This window comes from Rhinatrema bivittatum, chromosome 3 (assembly GCF_901001135.1).
Source record: "Rhinatrema bivittatum chromosome 3, aRhiBiv1.1, whole genome shotgun sequence".
Classification (NCBI taxonomy): Eukaryota; Metazoa; Chordata; class Amphibia; order Gymnophiona; family Rhinatrematidae; genus Rhinatrema; species Rhinatrema bivittatum.
The window spans coordinates 524,740,876-524,758,739 of record NC_042617.1 but is presented as its reverse complement, the minus strand read 5'-3'; the positions used below and the strand labels follow the sequence as shown (position 1 = coordinate 524,758,739).

Here is a 17,864-nt window from a genome sequence, read left to right as displayed (position 1 = left end):
GGGTTGTGCTACCATCTCATCCAGATGTGGCTCATTTTCTGAGAGGGGCTAAGCATTTGCGTCCTCCTGTCCGGAACCCCTGTCCTTCGTGGAAGCTCAATCTGGTTCTCTGCACCCTTTGTAATGCTCCTTTTGAGCCATTGAAATGAGCGACACTGAAGAATCTGACATTGAAGGTCGTTTTTCTTGTGGCTATCTCCTCAGCAAGGCGTGTTTCCGAGCTTTAGGCCTTATCTTGCAGGGAGCCCTTCTTATGGATTTCTGAAGCAGGAGTTTCCTTAAGAACAGTTCCCTCCTTTCTCCCGAAAGTGGTGTCCTCTTTTCATTTGAATCAGTCAATGGAGCTCCCTTCTTTCGCGGGTCTGGATTCTTCTACTCCAGGGTCTAGGGATTTAAGGAAGTTGGACGTAAAGAGGGTGTTGTTGCGTTACTTGGAGGTCACGAGCAGTTTCCGTCTTTCGGACCATCTGTTCGTTCTGTGGAGTGGACCCAGGAGGGGTCATAAAGCTTCAAGGGCCACTATCGCACGCTGGCTAAAGGAAGCTATTGTTTCTGCTTACCTTGTTCAGGGCCATCTGATTCCGGTTGGTCTTAAACCTCAATCTACTAGATCGCAAGCGGCCTCGTGGGCGGAATGACAACTGGTGTCACCGCAGGAAATTTGTGGGGGGCTACCTGGAAATCTACATACAATTTTGCCAGGCATTATAGTCTAGATGTCTGAGCCTCTGAGCCCGGTTCCTTCAGGGCTAGTGTACTCCAAGCGGTACTCTCTCAGTCCCACCCTGGTTAGGGAAGCTTTGGTACATCCGAGGAGTCTGGACTGATCCGGGTACGTACGGGGCAAGGAAAATTGGTTCTTACCTGCTAATTTTCGTTCCTGTAGTACCATGGATCAGACCAGAGTCCCTCCAATGGGAAAACGAAGAGTCTGCTTGGCCGGTAGTTAAGCCATATTCCTGCAAGTTTACCGAAATGCCCCCTTTTCAGTAAAAGAGTATGGGCATGGTTTTGTTCATTGGAGGTTGTTTATGTGGAAGTTATGTGTTAATCTTTCTGCTTGGGTACAGTGTAATACTGACAGACTCTAGGTGGCACCTCAGGGGTATAGGACGGAGTCCGTTAAAACTTCTCTGTCTACATCTGCTGGAGGGGAGGCAAAACCCAGGCGTCTGGACTTATCCGTGGTACTACAGGAACAAAAATTAGCAGGTAAGAACCAATTTTCCTGTGTCTGAGACAGTGTGTGCATGTCCAGGTATCTGAGAAAATATGTGGCTGTGTCTGAGAGAGAGCATCAGTGTCTGAGGATGTCTATGAAAGGGTATGTGACTGAGAGAATGTGAATATTTGTGTCAGTTTCTAAGAGAGCAAGAGCATGCTTAAAAGTGTGATCCACCCCTATTTCCCCACCAATCTTAGGCTCATCAGCTATGCTGATGCCAATGCCCAATTTGGTTTTAGCTACTTTTACACAATCTGGAGACTTTTCCCAGTGGATCTAGTGAATGTCTTCAAGTAGGAGTTGGCAACACGGCTCCGAAGCAGAAACCCTCAATCTCTTTTTTTTTTTTTTTTTTCTGCAAAGCCTGTAAGACACAGTCTTTGATCGTTCCCTCACAGCTATTGCAGTGAAAGTTTAGATTTTTTTTCTCCTTTTTCAAAATTTCTTTCATCCAGCTGCATGCTGGCCTAGTGCTCAATGCAGCTTGGCAGATGTTTCTTCTTTTCTTAATAAACAGTGCAGCTTGTTTATGTTGTCCTCTCCTTCAGTTCAGCTGTTTTTGTGCCTTTGTCAGTGCCTTGTGGGACCTGAAGTCTGCATGTGGTCCAGGTAGGCCTCTAGTGTGGGGGCTTGCCTGAGCTGCCATCCATGCAAGCGTTCCATGAAGTTTCGTTTGACCGCTGGGCATCGATGGGGAGGAGAGCTCATTCTCCCCATGTCCCTGGGAACTAGTCTCTTTGGGCCCAAGTTAATCACGTTCTACTTCTGCTATAGATGACATATCCTCCACTCCTGCTTGTCAGCTTGCTGAGGCAGAGCAGTCTTCTTTGAAGAGAGGATGAGCATGACTCTGGGCAATCAGCTCTTTGTTGCATTCACCGTTGGTGCCATACCAGACATCAGTTGTCCATGTGCATCCATGTGCCAGAGCATCGGTAATTAGACGTTGGGCATGTAGCCCAGGAATGCTAGGGCCACTCAGCATCTGTGCCATAGAGTGCCAAGGGAGCCATAGATGATGTCAAGCACTAAGGGTGCTATAGGCACAGTTGGGTGCTGCCAGCGCCACCAAGCCATTGACCTCCATGAGAGCCATGAAAGGTGTGGATGCCATCAATGCCAGGGATGCCATAAAATGTCATGGGCACCATCATAGTCGAGAGCCATCAGTGCCACTGAGTATGGTGGGTGTCATCATCCCCACTGAGTACTGTACTGCTATTGACGCTATTGACCATCAGTGACACTGTTGAGCGTTGTGGGTGCTGTCAACACAGTTGAGCACCAGAGGCATCTTATCGAGAGTCGTGGCTGCCTTCGCCATCAAGTGTCAGGGGTCTGTGAACTGTGGACTCCGGGTGCTGACGAGTTCAAGAGGCACTGTTAAATGCCATCAAAGGGCATTGTCAAGCATCTCGGGCATTGTAAGGCATAATCGATTGCTCCATGGAGCAACTGACGTCACCAAGCACCTTTAGCACTGCCAACACCATAGGCATCATTGAGGCAGTTGAGACCAGTGGGTGCTGGCGGGTATAGTCAGTGTCACGGAGTACCATGGGCACTGACCGTGAAGTGCTGGGGTGCCACAGATGTCAGTGTCGCAATGGACGCTATGGATGCCATCATCTCCATGGCTGTTATGGCAGGCGCCAGGGGTGACATTCTTATCAGGGGCGCCTTTTTCCACTGTTGAACATGATAGGGCTAGACATTGTTGATGTCCTTATGATGCCTATTAGCCAACATGCGCCTTAGGTGCCTTACAATAACATTGTACCACCCAGGGCCAAGCGTGCCAGTGCAGAGGGCTGCGCGTCACCATTGGGCACTATCCATTGCCCATTCACTTGGCTGGCATCAGGGCACTGGGTGGCACCAGTGTGATCAGTGCCATCGCACACTTCATGACCGTCAGCTATTGTGCAGTGTTCCGCCGCAAAATAGCAGCAGCTTAGTTGCTGGTTCATGCCACAACATGAAGCATCCTGTGGCATGGAGTGTGGGCTGCAATGCCATTGCAGAACTAGGGCAAGTGCTGTAACGACTGAAATATGTGCTACTGATAGCAAGGTGGAACACTGCTGCATGGGTGCGCAAAGCACTGTGGTAGCAGTGCTGAGGTTAAGCGCAGAGGTGCCACCGTTGCTTGGTCCCCTCTCTGTGTCATCTTGTGATAGAAGGCATCATAGGCTGGTGCACAGCAGTTGCCAGTTCACTGAGATATCTCTGGCCTTTCTGGCAAGTATTGAGCGCCTATTTATTCGTACAATATACTCTATGCCTTCATTGTGAAAGTACAATTTTAGAAATATTCCAAAAGTAATTAAGAATTAAGAAAAAAAAAAATAAAACCCCTAAAATCTTGATTGTGTAAGACTTCCATACCCTTTGTCATAACAAACCCAAATTAGCTCATCTGTCTGGGCTGTAAATTATGGGAAATGACAAGGACAACAAAAAGTATTTTAGCTTTGTGACTGTGATAGCAATTGTGGGAAATACACAGATGCATTAAACTAATTCATAGATACTATCCTTTAATGTCCTAAACCTGTGTACATTTGCTTACGGTTATGATTATAATTTGGTGCCCCCGATTCAATTTCACTTCCTCACTCTGGTACATATTAGATTTTCATGTTTTGTTTTTCTCAGGGACAGATTTGGCTAACTTGAAAGCCATGAGTTCTGACTGGTTTGCACAAACTACATGGGGCAGAAAGACCAAGGTGAGCCTTTTTTGTCTTAGTATTTGCAATATAGGTTTTAATCAGAGATCTCACTGAGCAAAATGACTTTGTGGTTGAGCTACACTTCACATTTAGAGATACAGATTAGCCAAGCAATGTGTCATAAATAGTGAGTTCAATTGTAAGATGGTTTGGTGCGAAATCTCTGCAGAGATGTGTCCCTGAGAGGCTGTTTTTATATTGCTGTCTCACTAAAGCAAAAGACATAAAGTGGAGAGGAAAGAGCAGAATATGTTTTGCTGAAAGCTGTCATTTGAATGTTTGAGAGCCAAGGCAAGACAAAGTTGTTTTTGAAAAATGACCCCCGAAACAGAAACCAAATGTGCCAGAATGGTGACACATGTTTTGGAGACTGTTTACCTAAGCCTGCCATTGTGCAAGTTATTTGGAGTTCCTCCATTTGCTACTTGCCACAGTCTTATCACTGAGTAATAAGTATTTATCATATTTACTATATAAGTGCACTATTTGGGACTTTGGCATATGAGAGAAAATAAATACTGAACTGCACATATAAAGGAAATTTAAGATTTTTTTTAATGAATTAAAAAATATTTTTGGGCCAGTGATTGTGCCTACAGACTACACTTGAGACCATGTAGTGCAGCTGTTGTTTGAGAGCCCTTTATTATATAGTGCTTCTCTTTTGGATTAGAAATTTAATTTTTTGGTCATCCAGTTTTTTGGGGGGTTTTTTGTTAAGTTTTCTTTGTTTCTTGACCTGGTGGTTTCTTCCAGGTCAATCAGAACTAGAACTGGGATTTGGCATCATGAACTTAAATTTACAATTATCTGGGGATTTTTTCTCATATTTCATATCCTCTTGTCCCAACATACCTTGTTTGGTCATTGCTGTGACAGGGCCCACACACTAGGGCTCTTTCCAGAACCCTGCAGTCATGGGTCCTGAATCCGACCACTAGGTGTACCCTTAAGAAATGACCATGACTCCTTCCCCTGCACCCCAAGGACTGTGAACTCTCCCTTAACATCTCCAGCACCAGCAGAACACCTGATGCAAGGATCAAACTGGGGACATTTTGCATTTTTTAGATTTAGACTTTTTGCAGTTTTTAGATTTTGATTAAAAAATAGAAAATTTTCACAGGGAGCCAAGGGAGAAATTTTATTTTGTTGTTTTCGATTTGAGTTTTAGAGGCATACTCCAGCAGTAATGCACCAGGCCTGATGTGTTTTGGCAGATCATTTTTCAGGATTATTGAGGCACAAATAAACTGTTCTTATATATGAAATTAGTGATCATGTACTTGGATATACCATATCATGGAGTGTCTTATTGCTCTTATGACGTTTTAAACTTATTTCACATTTTTAATTTAATACACCTGTCTGTTAAAATGCGTTTTGGGTCACTGTGTGATCTTGTGTCTCATATGCATCAGATTCGTCTTAAACTTGGCAAATAAAGTATTTTTCATATTTGATGCTTCATTACCATTAAAGAACATTGCAGAAGAATGTCCTGTGTATCCAGGGGCGGATTGCAGGACAATATCAGCCTGGGGGATTTTTTTCAAAACCAGCCCACAAGGTATCTGTCTGACTCCCTTGTGCATTTTCCCTGCAGCATGTGTTTCAACAGTTCCCAAAAACACGCCAAACTCACCCTTCATGGGTATAGCATGTGACCTGGAATCTGGCAGAATTGAGACAAAAAATTTCTAACATAAATGTTACCTTTTCCTAAATATCTAAGTAGTAGACCGCTCCCTAGACCAGAGGTGAGCAAACTGAGTTGCATGCCCTCTTCCATCCATGTAATCTGTTGCCATCCGCCCGCAAGTCAGGTTACATCTCTCATAATTATATCTTGGATTCCTGGTCTGGTATTAAAGTCTCTTGCCCACCCAATCAGCTCTTGAACCAGTTGCCAAGTAATGTGACAACCACACTGCCAGCCAGTGTCAGATGCACACACAGTCTCTCAGACACAGACGCACACTCTTGCTCACAGTGTATGAGTGTGTCATAGAAAAGGTGTGGGTATGGGTATCATTCTGTGTCAGAGAGAGAGAGTCTCTCTCTCACATTCTTTCATTGTGCTGCTGCTCATATGCTCATACAGTGAGTACCCCCACTCCAGTACTGCCACATGATTATCTAAAAAGTTTTTGCTTGCTGCCAGCCCTTCCCCAGCCTGCAGGTGCACTCACCCTCTCCCTTTCCCATTCTCACTCCAGGAGACTCACTGTTTCCATAGCCAGTTGACCCTTTCAGGAGGAAAGCCCAGCCTACAGAAGCCTCCCCAACACTTTCTCTTGGCTCACCCCAAGCTGTAGCTTGCCTCCACTTCTCCATACCTCCCACCACCATTCCAGTGCATTCCTATTGACTGAGTCGTACAGAGTCTGCTGCTTTTATAGTTCCTCAGGCTCTGCACTGCTTACCTACTCTATTACAGCAAGCCCTAAAACACCATTTCCTGCCGTGTAGCCAGATGGACTCAGAACGAATGGGTATAGTATGCTCGTGCTAGCAGTTGGAGACGGATCTGACGTCAGCACGGGTATATATACCCCCACAGGAAGCGTAGCAACTCAGTAATTTCCGTCTCCAAAGCAGTTTGGAGAGCCTGCATGCTCGCTGAGCGTGTTTCCAATCTACTTTCTACTTTCTTCTTACTAAATTTCTACTACAACATCGAGCCCCGCACTCCTGCGGTGATACCCTTGGGGTCCCTCCCCCAGTAGAGTTTCCCGGGGTGATTTCCGTGATCCCCCGGAGGTTTAAGACCTCTGTCCGGTGGCCGAATCGCGGCAGGGACGTAGCCCCTGGGTGAGGCTCGGGCGTGGCGAGCGAGGCGCCTCGGTCCCGGCGTGGACGAGGCAGCGGGTGCATATCCTCAAACGCGGCGGTGAAGGTATTTGCCCTCTCCCCCCGCAGCCGGAGACCGCCCGGGTTCCAGCCAGGAAGCGCCGAGGATCAGGTAAGGCGTACATCTTTTACTTCTGGTCTCCGAGGATCGGTGGCGTGGCCTGTAGGCGGCACACCGTGGAGGGCGCCATTTTGTTGGCCTTGTTCAGGTATTGAGCGCCCATGATAGGCGCCTGTCTATGACTAAGCGCATATTATATACATCATTGTGCGTATATTGCCAACCGCTTATTGCTGAGAGCATATTGAATACCATTGAGCATGTATTGCTAAACGCATATTGCTGAGAGCATATTGAATACCATTGAGCGTGAATTGCTAACCGCATATTGCTGAGAGCATATTGAATACTATTGAGCCGTGTATTGCTAACAGCATATTGCTGAGAGCATATTGAATACCATTGAGCGTGTATTGCTAACCGCATATTGCTGAGAGCATATTGCATACAATTGAGCGTGTATTAATGACCGCATATTGCTGAGAGCATATTGAATACTATTGAGCGTGTATTGCTAGCCGCATATTGCTGAGAGCATATTGCATATCATTGAGCGTATATTGCTAGCCGCATATTTCTGAGAGCCTATTGGATATCATTGGGCGTATATTGCTGCCGCATATTATTGAGCGCCTTTTGTATTAAGCGTATATTGCTGCCGCATATTATTATTAAGCGCCAGTTGTATTAAGCGTATATAGCTGCCGCATATTATTGAGCGCCTGTTGTATTAAGCGTATATTGCTGCCGATTATTATTATTAAGCGCCTGTTGTATTAAGCGTATATTGCTGCCGCATATTATTGTGCGCCTGTTATATTAAGCGTATATTGTTGCCGCTTATCATTCAGCGCATACTTTTCAATGGAACAGAACGCCTCAGCGTCTTCAGCGGGGGCGCCACCTGCCTCCGGCATTAAAGCCCTCGGCCTCTGCTCCGCATGCCAGCTTAGAGCCACGCACAGTGAAGAGCCAGACTCCCTATGTGCCCAATGTGAGGAGGCCGTGGGACCCTTGGGCCAGGACCAGTCTCAGCCACGATTTGCTGTCAGTTCCCCAGGGGCTACCCCGGATTTAGCGGTCAGTCTCGACCAGTCTGGAATCCCGGGGGATCTTGTACCCCGGCGATTAGAGACTGCTTCAATTTCCTGGGTGGATCTCTTTAAGGGGATTCATGCCTTTGTACAGATGCAAACGGCTTCCTGTCCAGGCCCTGCGGTTCCTGCTGTTCCTGCTGCGGCTGCTGCGGCGGTTGCGGATCCTGTTCCTGGACCCTCACGCCCTTATTGTGAGCGGGACCTCCCGCCGCTAGACAGTCCAGATCAATCAGACCAGGAGGTTTCACCGGACGAGTCCGAACTCCCGGACGAGGGGGAACTTCCCCCAGGGATTGAGCCATATAGAACCATGAGGCGGTTCTTCCCTAAGGAGGATCTCTCCGACCTGGTGTCTCAGTGCCTGGCGGAGTTGGATATTACAGGTCCCAGCGCTACGGTACCCTCTGCACAGAACCCCCTGCTGGAAGGTCTTCGTCCTATAGCCCGCCATTTTCCATTCTTGCAAGCAGCACAACAACTGATAGATTTAGAATGGGCTGCACCAGCGGCCTCATTCAAAGGGGGTCGGGCCCTGACAGGCATGTACCCCCTGGCACCGGCTATCCAGGAGCTGCTGGCGTGCCCTCAGGTGGACGCCTTGATTAGCGCTGTGGTCAAGCGCACTACCATTCCAGTTGAGGGGGGGCGGCCCTCAAGGAGCCTCATGACCGGCGACTGGACGCCATTCTGAAACAGACTTTTGATGTGGCAGCTCTATCTTTGCGGATCGCAACCTGCTGCACAGTGGTGACGCGTTCCTGTTTGTCACAGGTCAGGAACAACGCTCCAGCAGCAGACATGGAGTCAGCTCTCTCGTTCCTCACGGATGCTGCATCAGACCTAGTCTGGACAACAGCCAAGGGGATCTCATCCTCCGTAGCCGCCAGGAGGCAGCTCTGGATCCGGAAATGGTCAGTCGATGCGCCTTCAAAGACACGCCTCACCAGATTGCCCTTTAAGGGCTCTTTCCTGTTTGGCAGCGACCTTGATAAACTGGCCAGCACATGGGGCGCCTCTCCAGTACCTCGACTGCCGGAAGATCAGTTCAGAAGGAACCAGCGCGCCTTTCCAAGGCCCTCCAGGGGTAGAAGCTCCCAGCACTTCATTCCCTACAGGAGTCGCTACCAGGCACCTCGTCCTCAGGCCCGGAATCAGTCCTTTCGGACCAAGCAGCGCAAGAGGGGAGCAGGCCCGGGCTCAGGTCCCGGCCGCGCCTCACAATGAGAATCCGCCGATTCATCTGGGGGACGGAGCCATAGGGGGCAGGTTAACCCTTTTCTACCCCAGATGGGTCGAGATTACGTCGGACCAGTGGGTCCTCGCCATCATCCGAGAGGGGTATTATCTGGACTTTCATCACCTCCCTCTGGACAAGTTTGTGGAGTCTTCATGTCCCAAACACAAGAAGGCAGCATTGGAAGCTACCCTGGCTAGGCTCCTGTCCTTGAAAGCCATCATCCCAGTACCTTCATGGGAAGTGAATTCTGGACACTATTCCATTTATTTCATGGTACCCAAGAAAGGGGGCACCTTTCACGCCCGTACTGGACCTCAAGTCAGTCAATCGATACTTAAGGGTCCCGAGGTTTCGCATGGAAACTCTGCGCTCCGTCAAGACCGCAGTACAGCCAGGAGAATTCCTCACGGCCTTAGACTTGTCGGTGCCTACCTGCATATCCCGATCCATCCGGATCATCAGCGCTACCTACGCTTCAAGGTTCTAGAACACCACTTCCAATTCCGGGCTCTGCCCTTCGGGTTGGCCACGTCACCGCGGACCTTCACCAAGGTGGTTGTAGTGGTAGCAGCGGCACTCAGACGGGAAGGAATTCTGGCCCATCCCTACCTAGACGATTGGCTGATCAGGGCGAAATCACGAGAGGAGAGCCATCGGACAACCGACAGAGTGATCGCCCTTCTGGAAAGCTTGGGCTGTGTAATCAACCTCAGCAAGAGTTGCCTACAGCCTTCCCAGTCGCTGGAAAACCTGGGAGTACAGTTCGACACCCAGGCAGACACAGTCAGTCTCACTACCAAGAGAAGGTTAAAACTTCAGACGCGTATCCGGTACTTGATGGGAGCCAGTCGGCCCATAGCTTGGGATTATCTGCAGGTTCTTGGTCTCATGGCATCCACCCTGGAAGTGGTACCTTGGGCAAGGGCCCATATGAGACCTCTGCAACGCTCCCTGCTCTCTCGATGGAGCCCCCGTTTCCGGAACTATTCCACGCACCTACCTCTGCCTGCCAGAGTACGGACCCAGTTACGGTGGTGGTTGCAGTCCGACCACACGAGCAGGGGGTCGAAGATGTCCTCCCCCACCTGGACTCTGCTCACCACAGATGCCAGCCTGAGCGGCTGGGGAGCACACTGCGAAGGACTCACCGCACAAGGGCGGTGGAACAGAGAAGAGTCAGCATGGAACATCAAACCGTCTAGAGGCTGGGCAGTCCGATTGGCATGCCTTCGATTTGCTCACAGACTGAAGAACAGAGCAGTCAGAGTGATGTCCGACAACGTCACCACGGTGGCATACATCAACCGTCAGGGGCGGAACCAGAAGCCGACAAGTATCTCTGGAGATCGCCCCACTGATGGCTTGGGCAGAGGCGAATCTTTAGGACATCTCCGCCGTCCACATTGCCGGGAAGGACAACACCACGGCAGACTTCCTCAGCAGAGAAAGCCTAAATCCGGGAAAGTGGCAGCTGTCACCCACAGCCTTCCAGATGATTGTGGATCACTGGGGGATTCCGGACATGGATTTACTGGCGGACAAGTCCAATGCTCAAGTACCCAGATACTTCAGCCGCAAGCGCGACCTGTTCTCACACGGAATCGATGCCCTGGTTCAGCCATGGCCTCCAGGGACTCTGCTATATGCCTTTCCTCCGTGGCCTCTGCTGGGCGCCATCATCCACAAGATTCAGAAACACCGGGGCCTAGTTCTTCTAGTGGCACCAGACTGGCCAAGAAGACCCTGGTACGCGGACATGAGAAGACTGCTGGCAGGGGAGCCTCTTCCCCTGCCTCCTATCCGGGACCTTCTATGTCAAGGTCCCATCCTCCACGAGGATCCAGCTCAATTCTCTCTTACGGTGTGGCCATTGAGAGGACTAGACTGAAGAAAAGAGGTTACTCGGAGCCCGTGATAGATACACTCCTCCGAGCTCGCAAGTTTTTCACATCCCTCACCTACATAAGGATCCGGAGAGTATTTGAAGCATGGTGCGACACTCATGGCACCAATCCACATGTGACCACAATCCCTATTGTGTTGGATTTCCTGCAAGATGGACTTCAGAAGAGTCTCTCCCTCAGCTCCATCAAGGTTCAGGTGGCTGCGCTGTCTTGCTACGGTCCCTGGAGGGATGGCAAGACCGTTGCCAAGCACCCAGATGTTTCCAGCTTCCTGAAAGGAGTCAAGCATATTCGTCCGCCACTGAAGTGGCCTGTGCCCATATGGAACCTCAACCTTGTTTTGGATTTCCTCGCGGGATCCACCTTCAGACCCCTTCGGGGCCTGTCTTTCCGTTCTCTAACCTTGAAGATGGTGTTCTGCTGGTGGTGTGCTCAGCACGCCGCATCTCAGAGCTGCAAGCACTGTCCTGCCGTGATCCCTTTCTCAGAATCACTCCTGAGGCTATCCATCTTCGTACGGTTCCCTCCTTTCTACCTAAAGTGGTTTCACAGTTTCAGCTTAACCAAACCATATCCTTGCCTACCACGGCGGGTTTGAAGAAATCTGAAGAAGGGCGTTTATTACGCCATCTCGACATTGGCAGATTGCTGCCCAGATATCTGGAAGTGACACAAGAAGTACGAAAGACGGACCATCTGTTCGTCCTGCATAGCGGAAAGAAACAAGGTGAAGCGGCCTCGCGGCCCACCATCGCCCGCTGGATTAAAGAAGTTCTCCGAGCAGCTTACGTAGAGGCTGGGAAATCTCCGCCTCTACAGGTCAAGGCTCATTCTACCAGAGCACAAGCGGCATCCTGGGCAGAATCCAGGATGCTGTCGCCTGCAGAAATATGTAAAGCGCCGACATGGTCCTCCCTCCATACCTTCTCCAGGTTCTACCGTCTGGATGTCCAGGCCAGGGAGGACACAGCATTTGCGAGGGCGGTACTACATGGTCCTCAGGCAGCCTCCCGCCCAGGCTGGGAGTAAAGCTTTTGTACATCCCATTCGTTCTGAGTCCATCTGGCTACACGCCAGGAAATGTTGAGATTACTTTCCTGTTAATCTCCTTTTCCTTAGTGTAGACAGATGGACTCAGCATCCCGCCCAGCTGCCTGTGTACATGGGTTTCACCGATTCAAGGTAAGCCATGTCATTTGTTTACATAAGAGCATCCCCTTTTGTCAGGTGTCAACGCCTTCAGGTTGGGAATGCTGGTGGTCTCCAGCTACTATCAATCAGTCAGGGGAATCCTGTTTCACTATTTCACTGAGCGTCAGTACACACATCCATAACAGCTTTTGCAAGGAAGATTACTGAGTTGCTACGCTTCCTGTGGGGGTATATATACACGTGCTGACGACAGATCCGTCTCCAACTGCTAGCACGAGCATACTATACCCATTCGTTCTGAGTCCATCTGTCTACACTAAGGAAAAGGAGATTATCAGATAAGTAATCTCAACAATATACCTGATATTAGGATAACAGAACAAGCCAAGCTGTGTTAGATCCCTACAAAGAAACTACACGCTAGCAGAACACACAGACCCTCACCAAATAGAGTATAAAGAAACAAAGTTTAATTAGAAACATGCAAATAAAAACTGAATTGGAAACCATAACAAGATAGACTCAGTATGCAGTGCAACGAAAGAAAAACAAACATCACCATTCCTCATTAAACATCAAACAAAATCAAGATATATAAACCATCAATCATAATAGTAAAACCATACTCATAAAAAGAATAGATATTTCTCCCAGGACAAGCAGGATGATGTCCTCACAGATGGGTGACATCATCAGATAGAGCCCTGACACGGAACACTTTTGTCAAAGTTTCTAGAACTTTGACTGGCACACTGAGCATGCCACTAACCCTGTGACCACACAGGGTCCCCCTTTAGTCTCTTTTTTTTCTGCGCAGCAGTTGCCTCTTGGGTATAGGAGCTCTGAGAAATTTCTCTCACATTTTTCCTCACAGAAAACTCAAAGTTTTTCTTCATTATTCCCCGTCACCGGGGTCCCCCATCGCGCACCAAACTCCTCCATGGTCGGTAAGTTAGTACCGCGTATTCGCGTTCGGTTCCCGGTGGTGTTCTTTTTGCTGCCCAATGGCCACCAACCACGTGCTGCCAAACTTTTTTCAACATAGCAACCGGTTTCCACAAGTGCCCCGAGTGTCCGAGGACTATGTTCATAACGGACCCGCGCGAAATTTGTGTGCTATGTCTCGGCGCCTCTCACAATGTCCGGTGCCCAGATTGCGCGCAGATGACCCCCAAAGGCTGGCGCGCCTGACTAGAGAAATTGGAACACTTGTTGCCTCCAAGCATGTGTCTCCATCGACCTCAGGTAAGGCCGCGCCGAGTCGAGGGGACCCATCTTCCTCAGATCCCTCTCCATCGACTCCTCATAAGGACAAAGGAGCGGGTGACCGTCTGTCACTAACGTCAACCCAATCTAAAACATCTGCAACATCGTCCTCCGCCGGAGAAGGACCGGGCCGAGCACCGAAGGAAACATTGGCATCGATGGGAATCGCAGTCTACTACTGGCACAGACACCGGAGCGGCATCAGCCTCCACCGAGCCGCCTCCGAAGAGGGCCTGGGGAGAAGAGCCCCCATCCTCCTCTGGAACCGGGACCCTGAGGCTTTCCCCACCAGTACTGGTGCCGGGCACTGAGCCTCCACATACCCCTGTGGATGCTCCGATGAAGCCTAGCCTGCCTCCTAACCCAGGTGTCATGCCATCCATGACACCCTTCCAGGAGGAATTGGACCGGATGGTCCAAGAGGCAGTGCTGAATGCTCTTCATGGCTTCCAGTCACCACCGGCGCCAGCTCCCATGCCGCCACCAGAACCAGCGCTTTCGATGTTGGCTCTGCTCCTCGAGCACTTGGACACCCTCATCGGTGCCTTGCCATAGATACCCGCTCCATCGAGTACCTTGCCACCGAGCCAACCACCGATCCCTACCCAATTCCGATACTGGTATCTTTGGAGGAAGAGGATGCAGGCCCATCTCCTCAAAAACTACCGAGGGCAGAGCAGATGCCAGGACCCTCAGGTCTCTAAATCTATCAACGCCCATCATTGGCATCGGTGCCGCCAGCTTCGATACTGGTGCCACCTATTTCGGTGCCTCATCGTCCATCAACGCCACCTTCCCACCCTTTTGGGTTTGGATTTCTTCCTCCAGCTGGAGGTCCGGTGGGTGAAGGAGAGCCTCCCTATGACCCATGGGATGATGCTTTGTCCGAACACTCCTCACAAGCTTCTGAGGAGCTTCTTTCTGAGCCTTCACCCCCAGAAGAAAGGCGCCGTTCCCCTCCAGAAGACCTCTCCTTCGCTAGTTTCGTTAAGGAGCTGTCCGAAACTATCCCATTTCAATTGGAGACCGAGGAGGATTCCAGGCACAAAATGTTGGAAGTCCTACAATTTGTGGATGCTCCAAAGGAGATAATGGCAATTTCTGTGCATGAGGTTCTTTTAGATCTCTTACACCGCCTCTGGGAGCACCCAGGAACTGTGCCTCCAATTAATAGAAAGACTGATGCCACATACCTGGTACAGCAAGCCCCAGGTTTTCAGAAAAGCCAATTGCCCCACCAATCTGTAGTGGTAGAATCGGCTCAAAAGAAAGCCAAAAGGTCCTGCCCTCACTCCTCTGCCCCACTGTGAAGGGAGCAAAAGGCGTTGGACGCCTTAGGCTGCAGGGTGTTCCAAGGATCAATGCTAACTGCTCGTATAGCGGCTTATCAGCTTTACATTATTTTATTTTATTTATTTAACAGCTTTTTTATACCGACATTAAAATACACATCATATCGGTTTACATCATAACGAAAAGGTAGAAATTACATTAAACGGGGAGGGGGGTAACTTGAGAAACAATAAACAACAGAGAAGAGGCTATGAGGAGGAGCCAGATATCAAGCTAGGAAAGAAATAGGGGGGGGGGAGTGGAGGGATATGAACATATCTACAAAGATTGCAAAAGATGATATATAGAACATAACATGTTTATAAAGATTCGGGGTGGGTATGAACAAATTTACATCGAAGAAGTGGGTATGAGGATAAACATATTTACATCGAAGAAGGGGGGGGGGGGGGGGAGCGGGGTGAATAGTGGGAGAGGGGGGGGGCTAGTCCGGAAAGGCCTGGTGGAAAAGCCATGTTTTGAGCATTTTTCTGAACTTCATGGGGCATGGGTCAAGGCGGAGGTGGGCAGGAAGGGCATTCCATTGGGTTGGACCGGCGATAGATAGGGCCCGGTCCCTGGTTGCGGAGAGGCAGGCCTTCTTGAGGGGTGGGACTTGCAAGGTGCAGGCGAGGTTTGCTCTAGTAGGGCGTGTCGATTGGGAGAGTTGGAGAGGTTCGGTGAGCCATGAGGAGTCACTCTTGTAAATAGATTTGTGAACGATGGTAAGGGTTTTGAACAGGATACGGAATGAGATGGGGAGCCAGTGCAGATCCTTAAGGACCGGGGTGATGTGGTCTGTTCTGCATGTGTTGCTGAGGAGCCTCGCCATGGCATTTTGAAGAATTTGGAGGGGTTTGATGGTAGAGTGAGGGAGTCCAAGGTATAGGGCGTTGCAGTAGTCCAGCTTGGATGAGAGGGTGGCTTGGACAACTGTTTTAAGATCATGAGTGTGAAGTAGTGGCTTGAGCTTTTTGATGATAAGTTTGTAGAAACCTCCTTTCAGGACGGAGCCGATGTGAGTTTTTAGGTTCAGGAGGGGGTCGATTAGGACACCAAGGTTTCGGACAGCGGGCTGAGCAGTTAAGGAGAGGGACTTAGGGTCGTTAGGGGGTAGAAGCTTAAAGGTTTGATGGTTGTGGACGAGGAGGAGCTCGGTTTTGGAGGTGTTGAGTGCAAGCTGTAGGGAGGAGAGTAGAGAGTTGATGGATGTAAGGCATTCCTCCCAGTAGCTTAGGGTAGCGGAGATGGTTTTATGGAGGGTTATGATGATCTGGACATCATCAGCATAGATGTAGAATTTGAGGCCAAGGTCTGAGAGAAGATGACAGAGCGGAAGGAGGTAGATGTTAAAGAGGGTGGAGGAGAGAGAGGAGCCTTGGGGTACTCCTTGAGCAAGAGGGAAAAGAGGACTCAGAGCTGCTCAGTGTCATGGAGAAGCGTCTGTTGGCTAGGTAGGATTTGAACCAGAGGAGGGCTGTGTTGGAGATACCTATGTTTGAGAGACTGGAGATGAGGATATTGTGGCTTATCGTATCAAAGGCAGCTGAGATGTCTAGGAAAGCTATGAGAAAGTTGTGTCCCTGGTCAAGGCCAATGAGGAGGGAGTCTGTAAGGGAAAGCAGGAGGGCTTCAGTACTCAGGTTCTTACGGAAGCCGAATTGGGATGAGTGGAGGATGCAGTTGTCTTCTAGGTATTCCATTAGTTGGGCGTTTACTACTTTTGCCATAATTTTGGCGATGAAGGGAAGATTGGATATAGGACGGTAGTTGGAGGGGTCTTTGGGGTCTAGTGTAGGCTTCTTGATAAGGGGTTTGACTATTGCGTGTTTCAGTGTGTCAGGAACTGTGCCGGTGGATAAGGAGCAGTTTATGATATCTGATAAGGGTTGTGCAATGATGTCGGGAATGGTAAGGAGTGGAGTGCCTTGGTGGGGATGGTATCAGAGGGGTGTGATGCAGGCTTACTTCTTTTAAGGATGGACACTATTTCCTTAGGTGACGTAGTGTCCAGGGTGTATAGCACATGTTTAGGGGATTGGTGGTGGTTGATGGACTTACAGGTGCTGGGCTTACAAGTACTGGGCAGGGGTGTCATGGGCGTGGGGTGGATGCAGGAGGGAACCTGAGGAGTAGGTTAGCAATTTTGTTTTGGAAAAAATGGGCTAGCTCTTCACACTTTGCACTTGTGTCAATTTCGGAAATGGGTGGGGTGATAGGTTTAGTAAGAGATGTGACATAGTTGAAGAGGGCCTTGGGGTTAAATGTGTATTGGTGTATTTTGGTGGCATAGTAGTCACGCTTGGTTTTTTGGATAGTGATGCGGTATGTATGGAGGTGAGATTTGTAGGCGGCGGAGTTAGGCGAAGTGGGGTCTTTACGCCATATTCTTTCTTTGAGTCTGAGGTTGTGTTTCATTTGGCAAAGCTCGGCATTGTACCAGGGCTTCTTGCTTGCGGGGGCGGAGTGTTGACTGCGGGTGATGAGGGGGCAGAGGTTGTCAGCTATGTCCCGGGTGAGGTTATCCCATGAATTGAGAGCAGAGTCGGGTGAAGAGAGATCAAGCTTGCCCAGGGATTCTGTGAGTGCTGTAGAGAGTTCCTCAGATGAGCAGGGTTTGCGGTAAGAGAAGGAGTTGTTTTGTGGGAATTTGCTGGTGGGATTAGCACTTAGGCTGAGGTGTATATCAATAAGGGAGTGGTCAGACCACGGAACCGGAGTGCATGAAGCTGCAGAGGGGGTCTGTAAGTAGGAGTTGATGAAAAGGAGGTCTAGAGTATGCCCCGCTTTGTGGGAGGGGGTGGTAATGACTTGAGCAAAGCCGAGGGCTTGTAAAGCAGCTAAGAGGGTTTCACAAGACGGTGACAGGGGTTGGGAGTCTACATGTAGATTGAAGTCTCTGAGTAGAATGGCTGGTCTTTCGTTGTTGATGTTGTTGGAAATCAGTTCAATGAGTGGGGAAGGATTCTGTTCCAGTAGGCATGGAGGGGCATATACAAGGC

General features: G+C 49.5%; 1 protein-coding gene across 1 annotated transcript in view; it reads left to right on the top strand.

Moving 5' to 3' along the window:
• The window catches only part of HADHB (hydroxyacyl-CoA dehydrogenase trifunctional multienzyme complex subunit beta), a 268,881-nt gene that overhangs the window by 232,317 nt on the left and 18,700 nt on the right, over nucleotides 1–17,864 (top strand). The window contains exons 14-15 of the mRNA XM_029596902.1: nucleotides 1,774–1,834; nucleotides 3,884–3,957. Coding sequence (XP_029452762.1) covers nucleotides 1,774–1,834; nucleotides 3,884–3,957 — 135 coding nt within the window. The remainder of the gene's footprint in view (nucleotides 1–1,773; nucleotides 1,835–3,883; nucleotides 3,958–17,864) is intronic.